The sequence below is a fragment of the Ylistrum balloti genome, unplaced genomic scaffold, assembly GCF_031769215.1.
Source record: "Ylistrum balloti isolate Yb309-2 unplaced genomic scaffold, AGI_CSIRO_Ybal_v1 Utg371448, whole genome shotgun sequence".
Lineage (NCBI taxonomy): Eukaryota > Metazoa > Mollusca > Bivalvia > Pectinida > Pectinidae > Ylistrum > Ylistrum balloti.
The window spans coordinates 64,927-82,783 of record NW_026782759.1 but is presented as its reverse complement, the minus strand read 5'-3'; the positions used below and the strand labels follow the sequence as shown (position 1 = coordinate 82,783).

The window sequence follows — 17,857 nt, the reverse complement described above, 5'->3', positions numbered from 1 at the left end:
CGTTGTGGCAAGATCGTCTTAATATATAACATCACTTTACCTCAGTAGACGTCACCGAATTGGACTGTTCGTCCCACGCGCACGCCCGCCGATATGACAATTTTTTCAGGTTTTTCACACCCACCGCCATCATAATTTTTCAAGTTTTTAAAGATAAAAAGTTTGCGCTTCGTAGGCAACGTACATTTGGTGCTCATGATTTATGAATAATATATTTTTAATACTGTATTGATCGTGATGTTGACTTTGTTGTCTTTTAGTTTTATTTGATGAAGGTTGATTGTGCTGATTTCTCAAGGATTGTTAATGTGTATCAAAGTTCCTTGAAATGAAAATATTCCTTCAAACAAAGCGCGTATAAAAAAATCCAAAATATTCATGTTTATAATTATCAATTAACTAGAACGAAATATTTCCATAACATATTTATTCATTTAGCCTGTCATGGTGACATTATCTAATGCATTGGAGATCAAAAATAGTAGAAGCTATAGCGAAAAAATGTTGTATATATATATATGAAAGTCTGGTTTAATCTCATAGAAATATGCCTTTATAGACATAATTACTGGAAGAAAACTCTAACCCTGAAACTTCAAGGAAGATAGCCATGTAAATACATTTAATGTAATTACTTCCCTCATACTCAATGTGTTTGTTACCTGTTAAGAACCGTTAATTATCCAATTAGCCAAGCCTTTCACGCTTGTTAAGTCAGGTACCGGAGTGACTTTGTTTCCGGAAGGTAATTAAATATGGTAGGGTTTCCTAATTATCAATGGATCAAACCACAACTGTTTCGTCGCGGTAACCAGTAATCAATTAATCTTTCTGTTGAAAACTTTTTTTTTTTAATCTGACCCCAAAAAAGTACCTGCGCACTATACCCGAGTGCGCACTATACCCGCAAATTTACGGCACACTTTAATCTATCTGAAATGCTGTGTACACCTTATCTACTTTCCTCAACTACAAATATAATCATGATAAGTAAGGACTATTACTTTGCAATATATTCAAAATAAAGAAGAAGGTATAAAGTCCTTTCGATTTGTTTAAATCCTCATATTGATAGGAGAGTAATTGCAACATTTTGGGTATTTCAAAGGTTTTATTTGGTCAACTTCATCATAGAGCTATTTATCATTTGGCTTGTTGGCGATAAATATATGGTTGTGTGTATTTTGTTATTATTATTTTTTTTACCCATTTTGATTTGTTCACATCATTGTCGTCAAATTTGAAATAAGAATTAAAGAAGATATATGTTTACTACGTTTTGTACCAAGACAAACAGTGGGTTAGTGAACCTGCTGTGTCCCTAAACTGGGTTTTCAGGTTGAATAACACGCATTTTTAGATAAACACGATCCGAGAGGGAACATCTGTCGAGTGTGGGTTGCATGTATCAAAAATACAAGTTTCAAATTAATGCCGACCAAGTCGTTCCTGACGGCTGAGGAGCGAATTGCACAGAATTTGGTGTTTCATATACCTAATAATTAGTATATGGCGATTCGTTGATTCGCGAGAGAAGATAAGTAGTGAAATTGCTTAGAAACAAAAACAAAACAGGAACAGGTTAATGAGTAAACTGTAAAGCGGAATCAAAACTAGTAAAGCCGATGTCACTCTGAACGAAAGAAAGGGCAAATGATCAGCAGAACAACGAATAATGTTTTTTCTGTGTCTAGACAGCTGTACGTGATGACGTCATTTTCAAAGTTATATTCGCTTCATCCAGATAAAAAATTGGGATTTACCCTTCGTGGACCCCTTTAAATTGATATACATATAATATGTAGCTTAGCGTTTCTTTAAACCAAAACCACATTTTAACTTCTGTCTACATGACACTCGTGGCTGTCAAAATTCCCAGGATGTATAGTGAATGTTATATCTCGTGGAATTTACGTTGTAGGTATCCACGTGCCGATGTACATTGACTGTAAATAGATATAAAGCGTGCATTCTGTACAAAGTCCGTGCCTATTTCAATACCGTTAGCACAAATAATAGTGAGAGCCTCGACATATATATTAGAAAAAATCGAAACAAAAGCGTAGCTTATTTTTGCCAATCTAACGACGGAATATCCTTTTAACTTGACATAGAACCCATTTCTGTGAAAAACAACGTTGTTTTATTTACAAAAAAAATTGCAAAGGAATTTAATTAATGAGAGAAAAAAATATATCAAAAATTAAAAAGAGAAAAGAAAAACGAATATGTGGTACGTGTATAAACTTACCAATTAGTAAAATCACACAAAACAAAGACAGCATCGACATGTTGCTTTTTCTTCAGATTAGCTGGGACAATTTTATAATATTCGTGTTCAGATTTGCTAACGTGTACCCTTTATAACGGCAATCAAACACTTATACTCCATGCGAATGTGACAGGCGTTTGTATGACTGTACAATTATTTTACAGGCTGCGGTAAATCATTTCATATTTGAAAGTGTTCGAAAATAGTTTTACTACCATGTAAACAGTGACATATGTTAATTTACGTAACACGAAATTGAACTAACAAATATACTTTTTAAGACTATGAAATTCATGACGACGTCAAACTGTGTTCCTCAGTGAAAAATGATATGCTGATAAGAGTTTTTTATGTTTTTCAGTCGGACTCTGTTTAAACCATTCACACGTTAGCTATGCTACATTAAGGATGTAACTTGTTTCTTTAAATTTGATAATGATTACACTACGTTGTATATATTTCTGCTGTGATCCCGCGTCAGGGGGATGCAGGTCACCCCCTCACGCCTGAACATTGACTTCCGTCGGTGAGACAACACCTAGCGTTAGGAAGATTTCAGGAGACGATAAACCGAACCCAGTCCCAAATCATTTTCATCTGCTGTCAATTATGTATGGATATCTTGTTTAAATAACTTTCATGATGTTCATTACAATTGTAAATGGTCATTAATCATTATTGAAAATTTTCCATTTTCTGGAGAGCAACATCCCTACATCTCTAACATAATCATGGTGCTAATATGCCGCAATTAATTCGACATCAACAAGCTTGTACTCAGTTTTACAATTTCATACAAGGTGTTGGCAAGTGATAGACACACTCACAATACCGGGTTTCGAGAGATAAAAGTTGAGGAAAATGATGGAAAATATTCTATTACCTCACGCTATAAGAAGTTCGACGTACATTGTGTTTGCGTTGCTGTCGACCACATGTTCTCTTTCGGTAATGTGATATAACTTCCTTGGTTTGATAAAGATTTACATAACGGTGTCGCCAATGAAACAAAGGGCGCTTATTCTTCCGGAATACATGTTCTTATTCTCCATGGAATCTCCGTATACATTGGTGTTTTTAACGTCTGTGTGAGATATAGTTTTGTTTGCATGTTAGTATGTTCTTTGTTGGTTTGAATAGCGAACATTTCAATTTTTATATTATTTCCGCTTCAGACTTGTTTGATTCTACGCTGTTTCATATAAGTCAGATTTAAAACGAACGCAATTTCCTATACCAGTCTACTACATATACAAATCAGTGTTGTCTCTCTGGAAGAGAGGCGGCCTTAATGAACACTTGACGAACATCTGATACCCGTGAACAACCGGAAGAAAATCTTAAGAGTTGTGCAAATGTTATCTAAAGAAAAGGTAATTTGTCAGGGATACTAATTTCAGGTTCAATTTTTATGACTTCAGTGACATGTTCTTGTTGTACTTTAGTGCTTCCTCACAATCAGGAACTGTTTGGTAAGTGTTCAGGAAATTCTACTTTACCAACAATTTAAAAAAAAAATGTCAGGACTTTTCATCCAACTATCTTGTACTACCCTATCAACAGAGTCAATGGGAAACTTTGTTGGGGGAATTCTTGTCACGGGCTAGAGCTGCAATATAAAGGTGGATTGTGTAGATCTTGTCTGTATATCTTGGTGTGACTTTCCGTATGAGGACGGAAGAGAAGTAGCCCAAGACGTTTTTTCCTTGTTGTATTGTCAACCGAGGTCAGAGGTTATATCAGTAGGGTGTATGAATTTGATAATTTTGCAAATTTGCGACGTAATAATTTGTCTTGCTGTTTCAAATGGAAATAATGTATGTAGCGATATTATTCAAAATAATTAAAATCACGAAAAAAAAAAAAAAATTGACGGCCTATGTGACAAGAGATATGTTAGGAGTAACTGTGGTCACTGTTCTGTTATTCCTTCTACATAAAATGAGGAATATCTGTTACGACCCTTGCAACTGATGTTCCATTTTACCTAAAATGTCAGATATGAGATATGAACATTGTCATTATTCTGATTTTCACCACAAAACGATGAATGCTTAGAATTCGCTAATCATTATTGCGATGTTCCATTCACAATGAGGAATATTATACTTTGTTGATGCTGTAGTGAGCCAGCAAAGTGAAAAATGGATAACAAGATGAAATGTTGTTATAATATGTATGGCCTTGACAGTGTAATGACACTGAATTACATGTTCAGGGACCAGACGAATATGGGGAATAACTCTTGTCACTTGTGTGATTTTGTACAGAGGGAATAGAAGCCAGTTAGAAGGAAAGTCACAATCGTGGCAACAAGATCACATTTTAGGAACAGAAATTTATTCAGGAAAAAAAATCAGACCTTAAGCTCCTGTTGTCGATGGACTTCAGAGAAAACTAAGTGAATAGGTTGACTGCTTTTAACCAGAGATATATTAAAACAAACTTCCTCACAATTAAACCTGTTCTTTTTTCAACAGTAAACACAGCTACGGACGTCGAAACGGAAAATATCAATGAAAATAAAGAACAATTGAAATGTATTTCATTTCTTATTTTATTAAGATAAACGTATAAATAAATACTCTTTTTTCAAAAAAAAAAATGCATGTTTTATCGTATTTCTCAGTAGTATGGTTTTGGTATCATCAATATGGCTCTATCATTGAGTTTCAAATTAGTTTATTGTTAAAAGGAAGATGTTATCATAACCGTTATCAGTAAAACAAATAAAAGATATACGACGCTGCTTATCACAGTACTTCAGAATTCACGATCTCTGACAAAAGCAGTGTATAACATATTACAAATATACAAGTAGGCCGTTGGAGACGTTTTTTTTAATGCAGAAGCGTGGAATTTTGTTTCGATTGACCCATTTGCGTTATACTCTAGTCTCTTGTATGTTGTTCTTTAGTGTTAAAGTAGAGGGCAGTGAGGATGATAATGATACATAAATGTCTATATAAGGTTTTTTATATTAGGATCACAATCTCAATTCTTCAACAGAAGAATTATTTTATTCAATTCAAAGAGTACGATAGAATTGAATGCTGAAATATCTAACCATACTTTTGTTAATAAATCAGTTCTGCCCTATCCCTTCATACGTATTTAAACTCCATTGGATGTTTTTAGGAATCTTGTCGATAACATTGACTTCCCTATCCAGGAGACAATTCTATATCTGTTTCTTTCTCTTTACTTGATTTCAATTTGTATATTAATGTTTCCATGCTGAATAAAATAGATGCCATCAATGCGCATGCGCCTGTATAATGCAATGACGCGTCGTAGGAACCGTAGCTGTCCTTGAGTGCACCTGAAACAACAGATAAAAAGGAAGATAGATGACGTTATCCTTCATCGGGATTCTTTAGCCAAAGCCCAGTTTAATCACAATATCATAACAAACGCAGATTTATATCATTCTTACAAGGTCAGTCAGTCACCATCAGACCTGTAAAATACATGTTTATATTCCAATAATCATTAGATAATATACATATACAACAGGTCATCAGGAAGTGACGATCAATTATGATATCATAAGATCGGGGAGACGAGTAATTAAGCAGTTTATGTTATTAGTTTTTTTATTTCATTCTTTATTTATTTCGTTTTTTTGTTTTTTTTTGTTTTTTGTTTTTGTTTTTTGTTTTTATAAATCTTGAAGATTATGATATTTACTTTAAATTTGTTAATAGGAAAGTATATTTCTTTGTTAGATTAGGTTCCTGAGGACTCGCCATATGATCCAAAAGAAACTATGACAAATAAACAGTTACAGGCACGCTAGAAATCAAATCATCCGACTCCTGTGCATAACTTCATATTTTCAGTAAACACGCGCAGGTAATGCCTGAATTGATTTTAAGTTAGAAAACCTGTTTTTGCGTAAAGACATGGAAATTACAAACCTAATTAAAGTTAAATATTTACATAATAATTAGTTATAATCACTTTATATTACAAAGCAGTGAGTAGTTTTTTGTACCGAGACATCATTTCCTATGTAAGACGTTTAGATAATAATACATTTGAGTACAATATCAAGTTGTTCCTGAAATCTATTTATTTATTTATTCATTATCATTATTATTTATTTTTTTTTGTACTTACCGATTGATGGATTGGATATACTAAATGCTATGCCTTGTCCAATCATGAGAACTGTTATTGTGCTTCGGAAATCCTCATTACCAACCATTTGTAACACAATTACGGCGTACAAAGAGTACAGAAATCCCGAGAATATACCATACACAACTGCATATATCACAAAATGCCAGTATGTAGTAAAAAGTACGGAAAATTGCTGCATAAGTCCGTTAATCACACAGGCCAAAATAAGCAGATATCGTGGATTTATATGGAATTGATCCGAGACAACCCCTGCCAAGAGTCGACCCATTGCGTCACAGGCCCCTGTTATGGATAGAAGAAGAGCTGCACTCTGTCCGTGTATCCCTATTTCCCCAGCATGTGCAGGCAGATATAACACTGGCAGTGAACCGGCTATGCTACCAAGCCAGTAACCAGGTGCAAAAAGAACAAATGCTAAATTACAAAATATTTTACAATTAAAAACACCTTGACAAGCTGTCTTTTGTTTTTTCATTTGAATAGCACTGACCTCCGTACTCTCAAAGGTCTCAGATCTCCGAGATCTCACACTTTCACGTGATGTCTTGAAGCCAGCAGACGATGCAACAGCTACATTAATAAGACTTTCATTGCTAAAGTATCGCCCTACTCCCATTCTAGGTGGTTCATGAACCAATTTTGATTGTGGGGTTGTTGATTGTGGCAATTGCGGTAGCATTGGTTCCTGAGCAGCAACTTCGGATTCGGTCCTTGATCGCATTCTCTTTAGCATAGCCCTTCGTGCTAATGGTGAAAATGTTGAATCCGTCGTTGGCGATCTGGCTCTGAATGGTTCCTCTGTATCTAATGTAGGTAAACTTTTCGATATATTGCCATTTGTTTCTCCAGATTCTTGTGTTTTTCTTCTTTCCCTTTTCTGAAGGCTTTTGCTTGCTTTCAGTTTTGCTCGTCTTTTTTCAAGAGAGAAAAACTCTATTGGACGCATCAGTGCACCTCCTACTACACAGTTGAACACTAGTCCGCCAAAAATAAGAAGAGTTCCCTGGAGTCCGTACTCGTCGAGCAGAGCTCGGCACAGAGGAGCAAATAACAGCCCACCCACGCTACAAGCTGACATTGCGGCCCCGTTTGCAATCCCTCGCTTTGTTTCGAAGTATTCCCCTAACAGGCATAAAACAGGGCCCGTGACCATCCCATGTCCTAGCCCTGCAAATCAAAAACTAGCTTAGCACGATACGTATCATATCTAGCAAATGCTTATACAATGTTTTAACGTTACAACGCATTATTTTTTTTTAAATATGCTCTTGTTCCAATTTCGCGGATTTTAAATCAAAAGATAAATGAGAGACCGTTTCACATACCGAACACAACACTGTAGGACACCAACAGAAAGTAGACATCTTGCGCAAAGCTGCTGAGTATAAAGCCTGTTCCCAGGAACAAACCACCACATATGACAATCGTCCGACAATTCGCGTAATTCAGGCCAACAGTCAAGGATAACAGGGCTGTGGCGATAAACATTTATACAATTAATGATATGCATTTCAATATATCAGTGTGTAAATAAATACAAATTGAAATTCATTTCGGTTACAATTTTAACAAAAAACAATTTAATGTCTACTGAATGGATGTTTAAATGTCGATTCTTATTTTTAATCTGAGTTTTAATTTTCAACATGTTCTGTTCTTAATTTGCTACAATTTAGATATAGTAGTGCAACACGACGTCATTGCAAAAAGAGTTTATCTCGACAAAATACTGAATGTAGATAAAACAAAACGTTTTATACAAAATGTAGATATGATTCTTATTACAGACAATTGTAAATATATTTTACATAATATACATGTGAATCAATGACTTGAAACATTTCATGTTTAAATACAATTACATGTTAAAAAAAAACGTTTGATCTCACCAGCTATGGTAAAACATGCTGACTCCAGACCAGAAACAAGGGCAGTAACTGCTGCAGATTCCTGATACTTGTCAACAAATTCAACAAACAGGATACCAAAGGACTTTAATACTCCGGCATAGAAGAAGTAAACGGATACTGCACCTAAAAAATACATAAAGAAGATGTCAATATGTCAAGAGAACAGCATTGCAATATTCTGTGTCGGTTTAAGCTTCACAATCTTCTCACGCAGAATAAGGCGCCAAGGACGGGCGTTATCATTGTTCAGAAGGATTCTATAGAACGATAGGTTTTTCAACAACAATTGCATGTTCGAGATGGCAATACTGAATATAAAGCATAGGTAAACAGGGTTACCCCCAAGCACTGCCCATGCCCATCCTCGGTCTACCGGAAGTGATTTTTCTCTCTCATTTTCCATTGTTGTTGTGTCTGTTGCGAACACTGTGTCATCCTCCTTTCAGTGTGCCTATCACCTGAAACAACCAATACGCTTAGAAATCAAACAAGAATTGCCAAAAATTTGAATTTTCAACAAATTAATTTTTATTTTAACCCCCAATATACATGATTCAATATGTCATCAATCATTCATTGCTTCGAATATCAGCAGTTGGATTTATAAAGATCCCAAAGGTCTACAGTCAGAGAATTTTACCCGTGCATTTCGTGCGCTTGATTTCCACAGCCATGCGCTGGGATATTTGTCAAGTATCTAGAGAAAGGGCCTACCGTAACAACTTCGTTGAATATCATTATTTCAGATACTGTCTCAGGATAACTGTATGGAACACACAGTAAAATATTTATGTTTAAGTCTTTCTCGATCTCTAAATCTTATCACATCATTATTTTCTATAACGTCTTCAATCAATCCTGCTTTCTACGTAAACACTAGTTAAGGGGCTGACAAACCATTCGGTGTTGAGTTCACATATTATAAGGCACTGACAAACCATTCGGTGTTGCCTGTACATATTATAAGGGACTGACAAACCATTCGGTGTTGAGTTCACATATTATAAGGCACTGACAACCATTCGGTGTTGCCTGTACATTTTATAAGGGACTGACAAACCATTCGGTGTTGAGTTCACATATTATAAGGAACTGACAAACCATTCGGTGTTGCCTGTACATATTATAAGGGACTGACAAACCATTCGGTGTTGAGTTCACATATTATAAGGCACTAACAACCATTCGGTGTTGTCTTCAGATATTATAAGGCACTGACAACCATTCGGTGTTGCCTTCAGATATTATAAGGCACTGACAAACAATTCGGTGTTGAGTTCACATATTATAAGGCACTGACAAAAATTCGGTGTTGCCTGTACATATTATAAGGGACTGACAAACCATTCGGTGTTGAGTTCACATATTATAAGGCACTGACAACCATTCGGTGTTGTCTTCAGATATTATAAGGCACTGACAAACCATTCGGTGTTGAGTTCACATATTATAAGGCACTGACAACCATTCGGTGTTGCCTGTACATATTATAAGGGACTGACAAACCATTCGGTGTTGAGTTCACATATTATAAGGCACTGACAACCATTCGGTGTTGTCTTCAGATATTATAAGGCACTGACAAACCATTCGGTGTTGAGTTCACATATCATAAGGCACTGACAAACCATTCGGTGTTGCCTGGTATTATCATTGACCTGCCCGGACACCACATTCTTGGTTTATTTATAGACGAATCAGGTAAACACTGCTTTATTAAGCATGTAAATGCTGCGACACGTAATCATTTACTTTTTTCTATCTAGTTACCGCTGATTTTAAATGAACAAAATCGCAGACATGAAACTCCATAGCATTTTTCAATGTGAACAAATGTTTTTCATACCTTGAGCTAAAGACAGACTTTGTGACGTAAAGTAACACATACTTCGATCACACTACTTGCTTTAAACCATCCACTTATACGACAGTATATATATTTTTTTAATTTCTCATCTAATCTATCATTCAGGTTTATAATCTTGGACTATGCAAAAACACATGATGAGTTTAAAATGTCTGGTAGTCGTAATTGTTAGTACCCCAGCTTTTATTGCAGGTTAAATTATCTTTATATCCGTATTTATAATTTTATATGTCCGTAATGTTTCCAACAAGTTCTTTAACTCTCTTCTCATAGTCTTTCCTGAGTATATCAATTGTTTGTCATTTTGTTTCGTTGTACCCTCACTAATGCGCTAGTTTCGGTTTCTGATGCAAATAAGGGACATTATATGGGTTATTTCGTTTTGATGTGAAATAATGTTTTTGTATTCCGCTATACAGACAAATATCTGTAAACACGTGATGAAAATATGTTTTCTATGTTTGTGTATTTATTCGTTTCCGTCTTCGACTATAGAGTATTTCTTACATTCCCTGTGTTTTATAGTATATATATCACGCCCCTTAGATTCTATAGTGTAAATCTTCAATGTCCCAGGCTCAATGATGTAAATCGTCAATGTCATAGGCTCAATGGTGTAAATCTGCAATGCCCTAGGTTCTATGGTGTAAATCGTCAATGTCCTATGTTCTATGGTGTAAATCGTCAATGTCCTAGGTTCTATGGTGTAAATCGACAGTGTCCTATGTTCTTTGGTGTAAATCGTCAATGTCCTAGATTCAATGGTGTAAATCTTCAATGTCCTAGGTTCTATGGTGTAAATCGTCAATGTCCTAGGTTCTATGGTGTAAATCTGCAATGTCCTAGGTTCTATGGTGTAAATCGTCAATGTCCTATGTTCTATGGTGTAAATCGTCAATGTCCTAGACTCTATGGTGTAAATCGTCAATGTCCTAGACTCTATGGTGTAAATCTGCAATGCCCTAGGTTCTATGGTGTAAATCGTCAACGCCTAGGTTCTATGGTGTATATCCTCAATGCCCTAGGTTCTATGGTGTAAATCGACAGTGTCCTATGTTCTATGGTGTAAATCGTCAATGTCCTAGGTTCTATGGTGTATATCCTCAATGCCCTAGACTATGGTGTAAATCGTCAATGCCCTAGACTCTATGGTGTAAATCTTCAATGTCCTAGGTTCTATGGTGTAAATCGTCAATGTCCTAGGTGTAAATCGTCAATGTCCTATGTTCTATGGTGTAAATCGTCAATGTCTCAGGTTCTATGGTGTAAATCGACAGTGTCCTATGTTCTTTGGTGTAAATCGTCAATGTCCTAGATTCTATGGTGTAAATCGTCGATGTCTTAGGTTCTATGGTGTAAATCGTCAATGTCCTAGGTTCTATGGTGTATATCCTCAATGTCCTCGGCTCTGTGGTGTAAATCGTCAATGTCCTAGACTCTATGGTGTAAATCGTCAATGTCCTAGACTCGATGGTGTAAATCTTCAATGTCCTATGTTCTATGGTGTAAATCGTCAATGTCCTAGACTCTATGGTGTAAATCTTCAATGTCCTAGACTCTATGGTGTAAATCTTCAATGTCCTATACTCTATGGTGTAAATCGTCAATGTCCTAGGCTCTGTGGTGTAAATCTTCAATGTCCTATACTCTATGGTGTAAATCGTCAATGTCCTAGGCTCTGTGGTGTAAATCGTCAATGTCCTCAGCTCTGTGGTGTAAATCGTCAATGTCCTAGGTTCTATGGTGTAAATCTTCAATGTCTTATACTCTATGGTGTAAATCGTGTCCTATACTCTATGGTGTAAATCGTCAATGTCCTAGGCTCTGTGGTGTATATCATCAATCTCTTAGGCTCTGTGGTGTATATCATCAATCTCTTAGGCTCTGTGGTTAAATATCTTTCACCGTTGGGGCCTTTTTGTGTATTTTTGACACATATCGGACTCTATATCTAATTTTGAACACATCAGGCAACAAAATCACCTATTCCCTAAGCTTTATCATTGGTCAATATCCTGTATCGATCTCATTTCTTATTTACGAAGTTCCCATTCCCTTGTAGTAACTACCATGCATATCATATTTCCGTATATCTGTTTACGTGAAATAAAATTCGACGTAATTGATGCTGGTTTATATGAGATATGACACTCTGGGAATCTGGTTATGACTTTTTTTTTCAAAACATCCAGAATAGTAAATGCTTTAATGTATTATATTAATTTTCTGTTTCAAACTTTCACTTCAAAATCATTTATTGTCTAAAAATATGTCATACAATTGATTATCAATTAAAATTATTATATTACATGTAAAACGTTATTTACTGAACATGACATCTTTAACATTTTATTATTAACTAGCTTATCACATTGGAATCTGCTGCTACAAGTAATTTTTGTCCATATTCATATTTTTTGTAAATTATTTTTGCTATTTAATAACAATTTAACTATTTACGTAATAACTAAAAAAGTTTTTCTTGTACATTTTAACGAAATGCAATTGGAGTTATCTCCCTGTAACACCGCCGTGTCGTATTACCATACCCAGCCGTACGTTCGGTCAAGCGAACCACCTGCCAGTTTCTGAGCACAATTGTGGATATGAATTGGTTACATTTTGTTTAGAAATATCACATAAACCTCAAATGGAAAATTTGGATACCTCTCGGGAAAGACAAAAGGTTTATTTCATGTTTGTTGTTATTGCCTCAAGGATTAAGAACTTCAGACTTCAAAACTTTTCAATAAAAATTAGAGTTTGTAGTCGTATAAGCAGTGTAAACTGAATTATACGTCTGTTTACTCCTTCTTACAAGGGACAACAGTACTTTGGACTGACTGATATATCAAGTTTGTTTGTGTCCTAACGACTACAAGGACTTTCTCATGTGTGTAGTGCCCTACTTATGTTTACTGTAACACAACCATAAACATATTTATTAGGCAATTTAATTCATTGTTTGACTCTACTGCCTCTATCTCTAAATACGTATTAAAACGTGTTATTCACGTGTGTATCTTCTTGTAATGTATAACATGTCGCTTATAATTTTTAATAAAATGAAATTATTAAGATATAATACATGGCATCCAAGTGATAGCATAATGAACAATGAAAATATAAATAGGATCCTGGAAGTTTCATCCAAGGCTAGTCTATTGAGTGTATTTGTTTACAATGACAAAATTATAATACGTCCTTCATATACCTATACATCTACCACATAGACCTTATCTTGTTTAAAAAAAAAATGGTGATGTGATTTACACATTTCGCACGTGTTCTACAATATGTTAAAAACGATGAATGTACCTATTGATGTTATTGTATATACAACAGATGTTCCGAGTTTTTCATAGAAAATACCAGGAAACAATATTGTAAGCAGCTGTGACATGTTTTACCTACAAGATTTATTAGTGATAGTACTTACTGTGCGATATTTACACGCGCGTGTTTTACTTCCATATCTAACTTATCTATTGTGGTATGTTGATCGGATTAGCAGATCGTCTGTCACCACGCTGTACCTGTTATTATGGCAAGCGGGGAACTGATACAACGTATAAAACTCTGATACTTGTACTTGGAAAAGGATTTATATAAGTTGTTTAACTTGTTTCCAATTCCTCTGTATACTTTGCTATGTAATATTCGCATGTTGTTATGGAATATAAATAAAGTTTATATTACTTGTATTTAATGTATTGACAATGTTTCCATATGATCTACACGTCACCAACATCCTGTACACAGAATCATATTTTCACGTGACAGAATACATGTTTCACATTCCCCTATAAGTAATTGTTTGTATATACATATTGTCTGGCTTCATGGCGTGTTTACACGTTCGTATTATGTTGTCCAAACGAATATAGTCAAAATTTGACATATCAGAAATTTTATAAATATACAAAAATCATCTGAAAGAATAAAGTTCTAGTTTCGAAAATGGCTTTAAAATCGCCTATTGGGGTGGGGTTTTTTTTCAAAATCTCGAAAATCATATTTTTATATTTCCATATATAAATAAAACATACAGAAAAACAGATCCTGTCTAAATCGACATCATCAGTCATGAAACAAGCTACAATAGAATGTTATTATCAGAGTGTATAGTGTTTATGATAAAAGAAAGACATTTCAAGTATCAAGACATTTCACCAATAAATAACAAGTAATTGACAGTCACATATATAAAGGTATACCAGCCCTTTGTAAACATGTCCCGGATGTGCCTTAACTGTCGTGTAAACTTTTTAAACTCAGAAAGATAGTATACCACTTTGATCTATTTCAAATACACCTGTACTCTAATGAATATTTACAACACCAAAGCGACAGAAATGAAATTTGTACATGCACTTTAAATGGCGTACGTAGTCGTTTCTTATGGCGAATTTAGAGAGATTCCGAACTCGAAGTTTTGTGTCACATGACACTTATCGGAAGCCGTTCACTCATATGATAATCAATTAGAATTTAAAGTTAGAAATTGCAGTTAATCAGATAGATGTATTATTTTGTCCTTTTCATGATAATATTACTTTCGCCCACTTCCACAAAGAAGGCATTATTTAATGACAATTCAGGCCCACTTACCGGATTGATTTCCATCCTACGTGACGTAGCTCGCCAATGGATCGAAGCCCTTGACCTTTGAAATATGAAAGATAACGTGCCTTGCCAGGCTGTAGATCGGTCACAATGTGTATGTGGGGTAACCAGGCGAGTGTACACACATGCACGACGTCGGGTACTGTAGAAACCTTACTACGTAAAACCGAGGATGTCAGTAACAAGCCACAATTGTTTTACAGCTGGTGTATGGCGTCTTCTGACGTAATTAGTGTGACACCACATTCATACCAAGCGAACTACCTTCATCAGAAGCATATCATTGACACATACTCACAATAATGTTATACACAGTACAAAATGCAAAACAGTGTTAAGGTGGCATAAGTCGAAGGATACAAGTGCTCGGTGAATTCCCTCGTCTCTATAATAAATGTCTAACAATATTCCAAAGACAATACCAACACGTCAATATAATCACAATCAAACCACAAATTCTATAAAACTATAGCAAGATATGCACAAAACAACGAAAACAGAACCCTTAATACGTACAAGGAGAGTAACAGTGTTCCGAAAGTGTAAGACTTTTAAAAAGAATTCCAGATACTGAAAGTTGTCTGTATAATCATATTAAGCTCGATTATGAAATACCGGAAATAATAATATTTTGTTATTTTTGTTTCCGGTGAAACATTTCTGCAAACAATATCAACACGTTTACTGAACAATCAACACTTATTCAACGGTCTTTATTTTACATTCATGTTTTCTTTTCCAGAAATGTTTTCTCTTAGAAGGAGATTGTCATGATGACGTCCGTTAGATGTTTTTCTTTTTTTTTTCAATTTAGTAAGAAAATCAAAATTAGCTTGTATTTCTGGAGGACGTTTAGTTCGCGCGGTGTGTCTTAACTTGCATTTAACCATTCCATCAGTGACTCGCTACAGAATATACACATGTTCCTAACTTTCTTTTGATTCAAAATTATAGCATTTGTTTAACTTTGAAGTTAGCTTACTTAACAATCAGGATTTTTCTGTCGCGTCCTATATTTCTACAATTAAGGTCGGGCATCATGAGTTCTAGGAGGAGAAAAAGTCACGTGTTAAACCAAGAGTTACCGTTCCTAAGTTGAGTGGATACTTGGATAGCTTTCATGATTTCTTAATGCATTTTTTATTTCATGTTTTTTTTTTTTTTTTTTCGTTTTTATTGTTTAAATGTACAAGACTGATCACGTTTCAGAAGGAAACATATGCCCGCTTTCAACGTGATCAATAGTTCAGTAATATCGGTAGTTATGATATATCACACGGGTGTATTGGTTTTTTTTTTAATCATCGCAAAACGTAAAGCACTAGATAAAACAGTTTATGTCCAAGGGTTATCACAATCTATTTAAAATCTGCTGATAGCGCTGCTCAAAAATACAAGTACTGGCATACTATCAACGCCCGCGTGGGTAGCCGTCTCACACCAGCGAAGGTTTGTGAACATTTTTTTTCAAATGTGTTCATACACCTGCGTGTCATACCAGATTATCTTCATAAAAACCTCATAAGAGATAAACGTTAGAGAAGTTCATTAAAGTCCAGAATCCTTCTCCGTTGACGGAGGTACACCTGATATTTTTGTTGACTTCAAGGTTAAGCCAACCTATTAATCTTACAGAGACAACTATAGGCGTTCTCCACCAAAACTTTGCAAAAATGAATTCCGGAATCTTATTTGTGTCTATACACTTTTCGCATTTCAATCGTTGTCGCGGATATAATGAATCTAGATTCAGCCAAAAGGTTATCCATAATTAACAGAAGCATTGTATGACAAGGATAATGAAATTCTATAACATGAACTTAACAAATCTGTCTTCACCTTCTCCAATGTTTTCAGCAGCGAATGTTCAGTCGCGATAAACATCACCTTCGTCTCTTCCCCGGTATCACGGAATATATTGAGCTTGGTGATCCCTATAACTTTTAATCACTGCCACCAAACTTAATTGGTTAATTCATCTGTAATTAATGCACAAATCTGCTGCAACGAATTTTGCTCATATCGTTTGTTAAAAACTTACAAAGTAAAAGACAATAGTCGTCACTAGATTTTCCTAAATATAGAATTACAAATGTATATATATCAATTACACTTACTCAGCAAATGAATTAAAACCTTGTTTTCTCTATTTCGTGATGTTGTTTCTGTTTTCATATAAGCGTAACCACAGTAACAATACTATAAATAATTTATCATATCTGAAGATATATATACAGATACAAATGAGCCTGTTTTAATGCATACATGACTTGGTTATGTAGGTAATTGTTTTAACTTTCTTGATACATTATATGACCGTAAATTTCTTTGTCAAGTATGTCCATGCTATTTCTTATTTGACAGGCAATTATCACATTGTATTTGCATTCACTGTTGCATTCGCCTATATATCGTTATATCAATATATCATTTTGTAGTATACAAGGCTATATAGTATATATACCCTCATACGGGGCTATACTTTATTTACCTGTCACCAAAATTTTAAACATACACCTACTTTATGTAGTTCTATTCGGAAACAGGTCATTGCTCTATTACACAATGACCTGAAGTTGAATTACTAATTGATTCAAGAATATCCAAATTGTTTGACCATCCCAGCATACTGCAACACAGATATAACGATCCAACAAGTATTTCAGAAGACAAAAACTTTATCAGCTATCTCCTTTAATGTCTTCTGAACTTATAAAACATGTTACAACTAAAATTGCATTTAGTGATATACACAGGCGTACTACATTAAATCTAACGGTTGAGTCCTTTACTGATAATCTCCGACCGTTGAGTGATGAATTGATACTTGAAACCATATGCCTACCACTTGTAGTCATATCGTTGTCCTACGGTTAATACATAGAGTAGTAGAAGATGATGAAAGACATACAGAGAGTATAGGGTTTGTATATGTCTATTATATATGACTCAATCTTGTAGAGGACTTAAGTTTTATAAATATATGGTATGTATTCAGTGATATATATATATATAAGTAAGAGTATGTATAAAGTC

At 34.9% G+C, this 17,857-nt stretch overlaps 1 protein-coding gene across 1 annotated transcript; it reads right to left on the bottom strand.

The window, feature by feature from the left end:
• Positions 1–4,811: 4,811 nt before the first annotated feature.
• LOC132562571 (monocarboxylate transporter 9-like) lies at positions 4,812–15,015 on the bottom strand. The gene is made up of 6 exons (XM_060227319.1): positions 14,807–15,015; positions 8,668–8,786; positions 8,308–8,451; positions 7,744–7,890; positions 6,395–7,585; positions 4,812–5,594 (listed from the first exon to the last, which is right to left on the bottom strand). Exons 2-6 carry the CDS (start codon positions 8,729–8,731, stop codon positions 5,437–5,439), a joined length of 1,704 nt encoding a protein of 567 aa, XP_060083302.1. The 5' UTR covers positions 8,732–8,786; positions 14,807–15,015; the 3' UTR covers positions 4,812–5,436.
• Between the last annotated feature and the right edge of the window lie 2,842 nt (positions 15,016–17,857).

Excerpts from the sequence above, each read along its gene's own strand:
- LOC132562571 (XM_060227319.1), bottom strand. The coding sequence starts at position 8,731 with ATGGAAAATGAGAGAGAAAAATCACTTCCGGTAGACCGAGGATGGGCA. Across the intron at positions 8,452-8,667 it reads GGCATGGGCAGTGCTTGGGG|GTGCAGTATCCGTTTACTTC; the intron begins GTAACCCTGTTT and ends TGTATTTTTTAG. Across the intron at positions 7,891-8,307 it reads AGCATGTTTTACCATAGCTG|CCCTGTTATCCTTGACTGTT; the intron begins GTGAGATCAAAC and ends TTATCGCCACAG.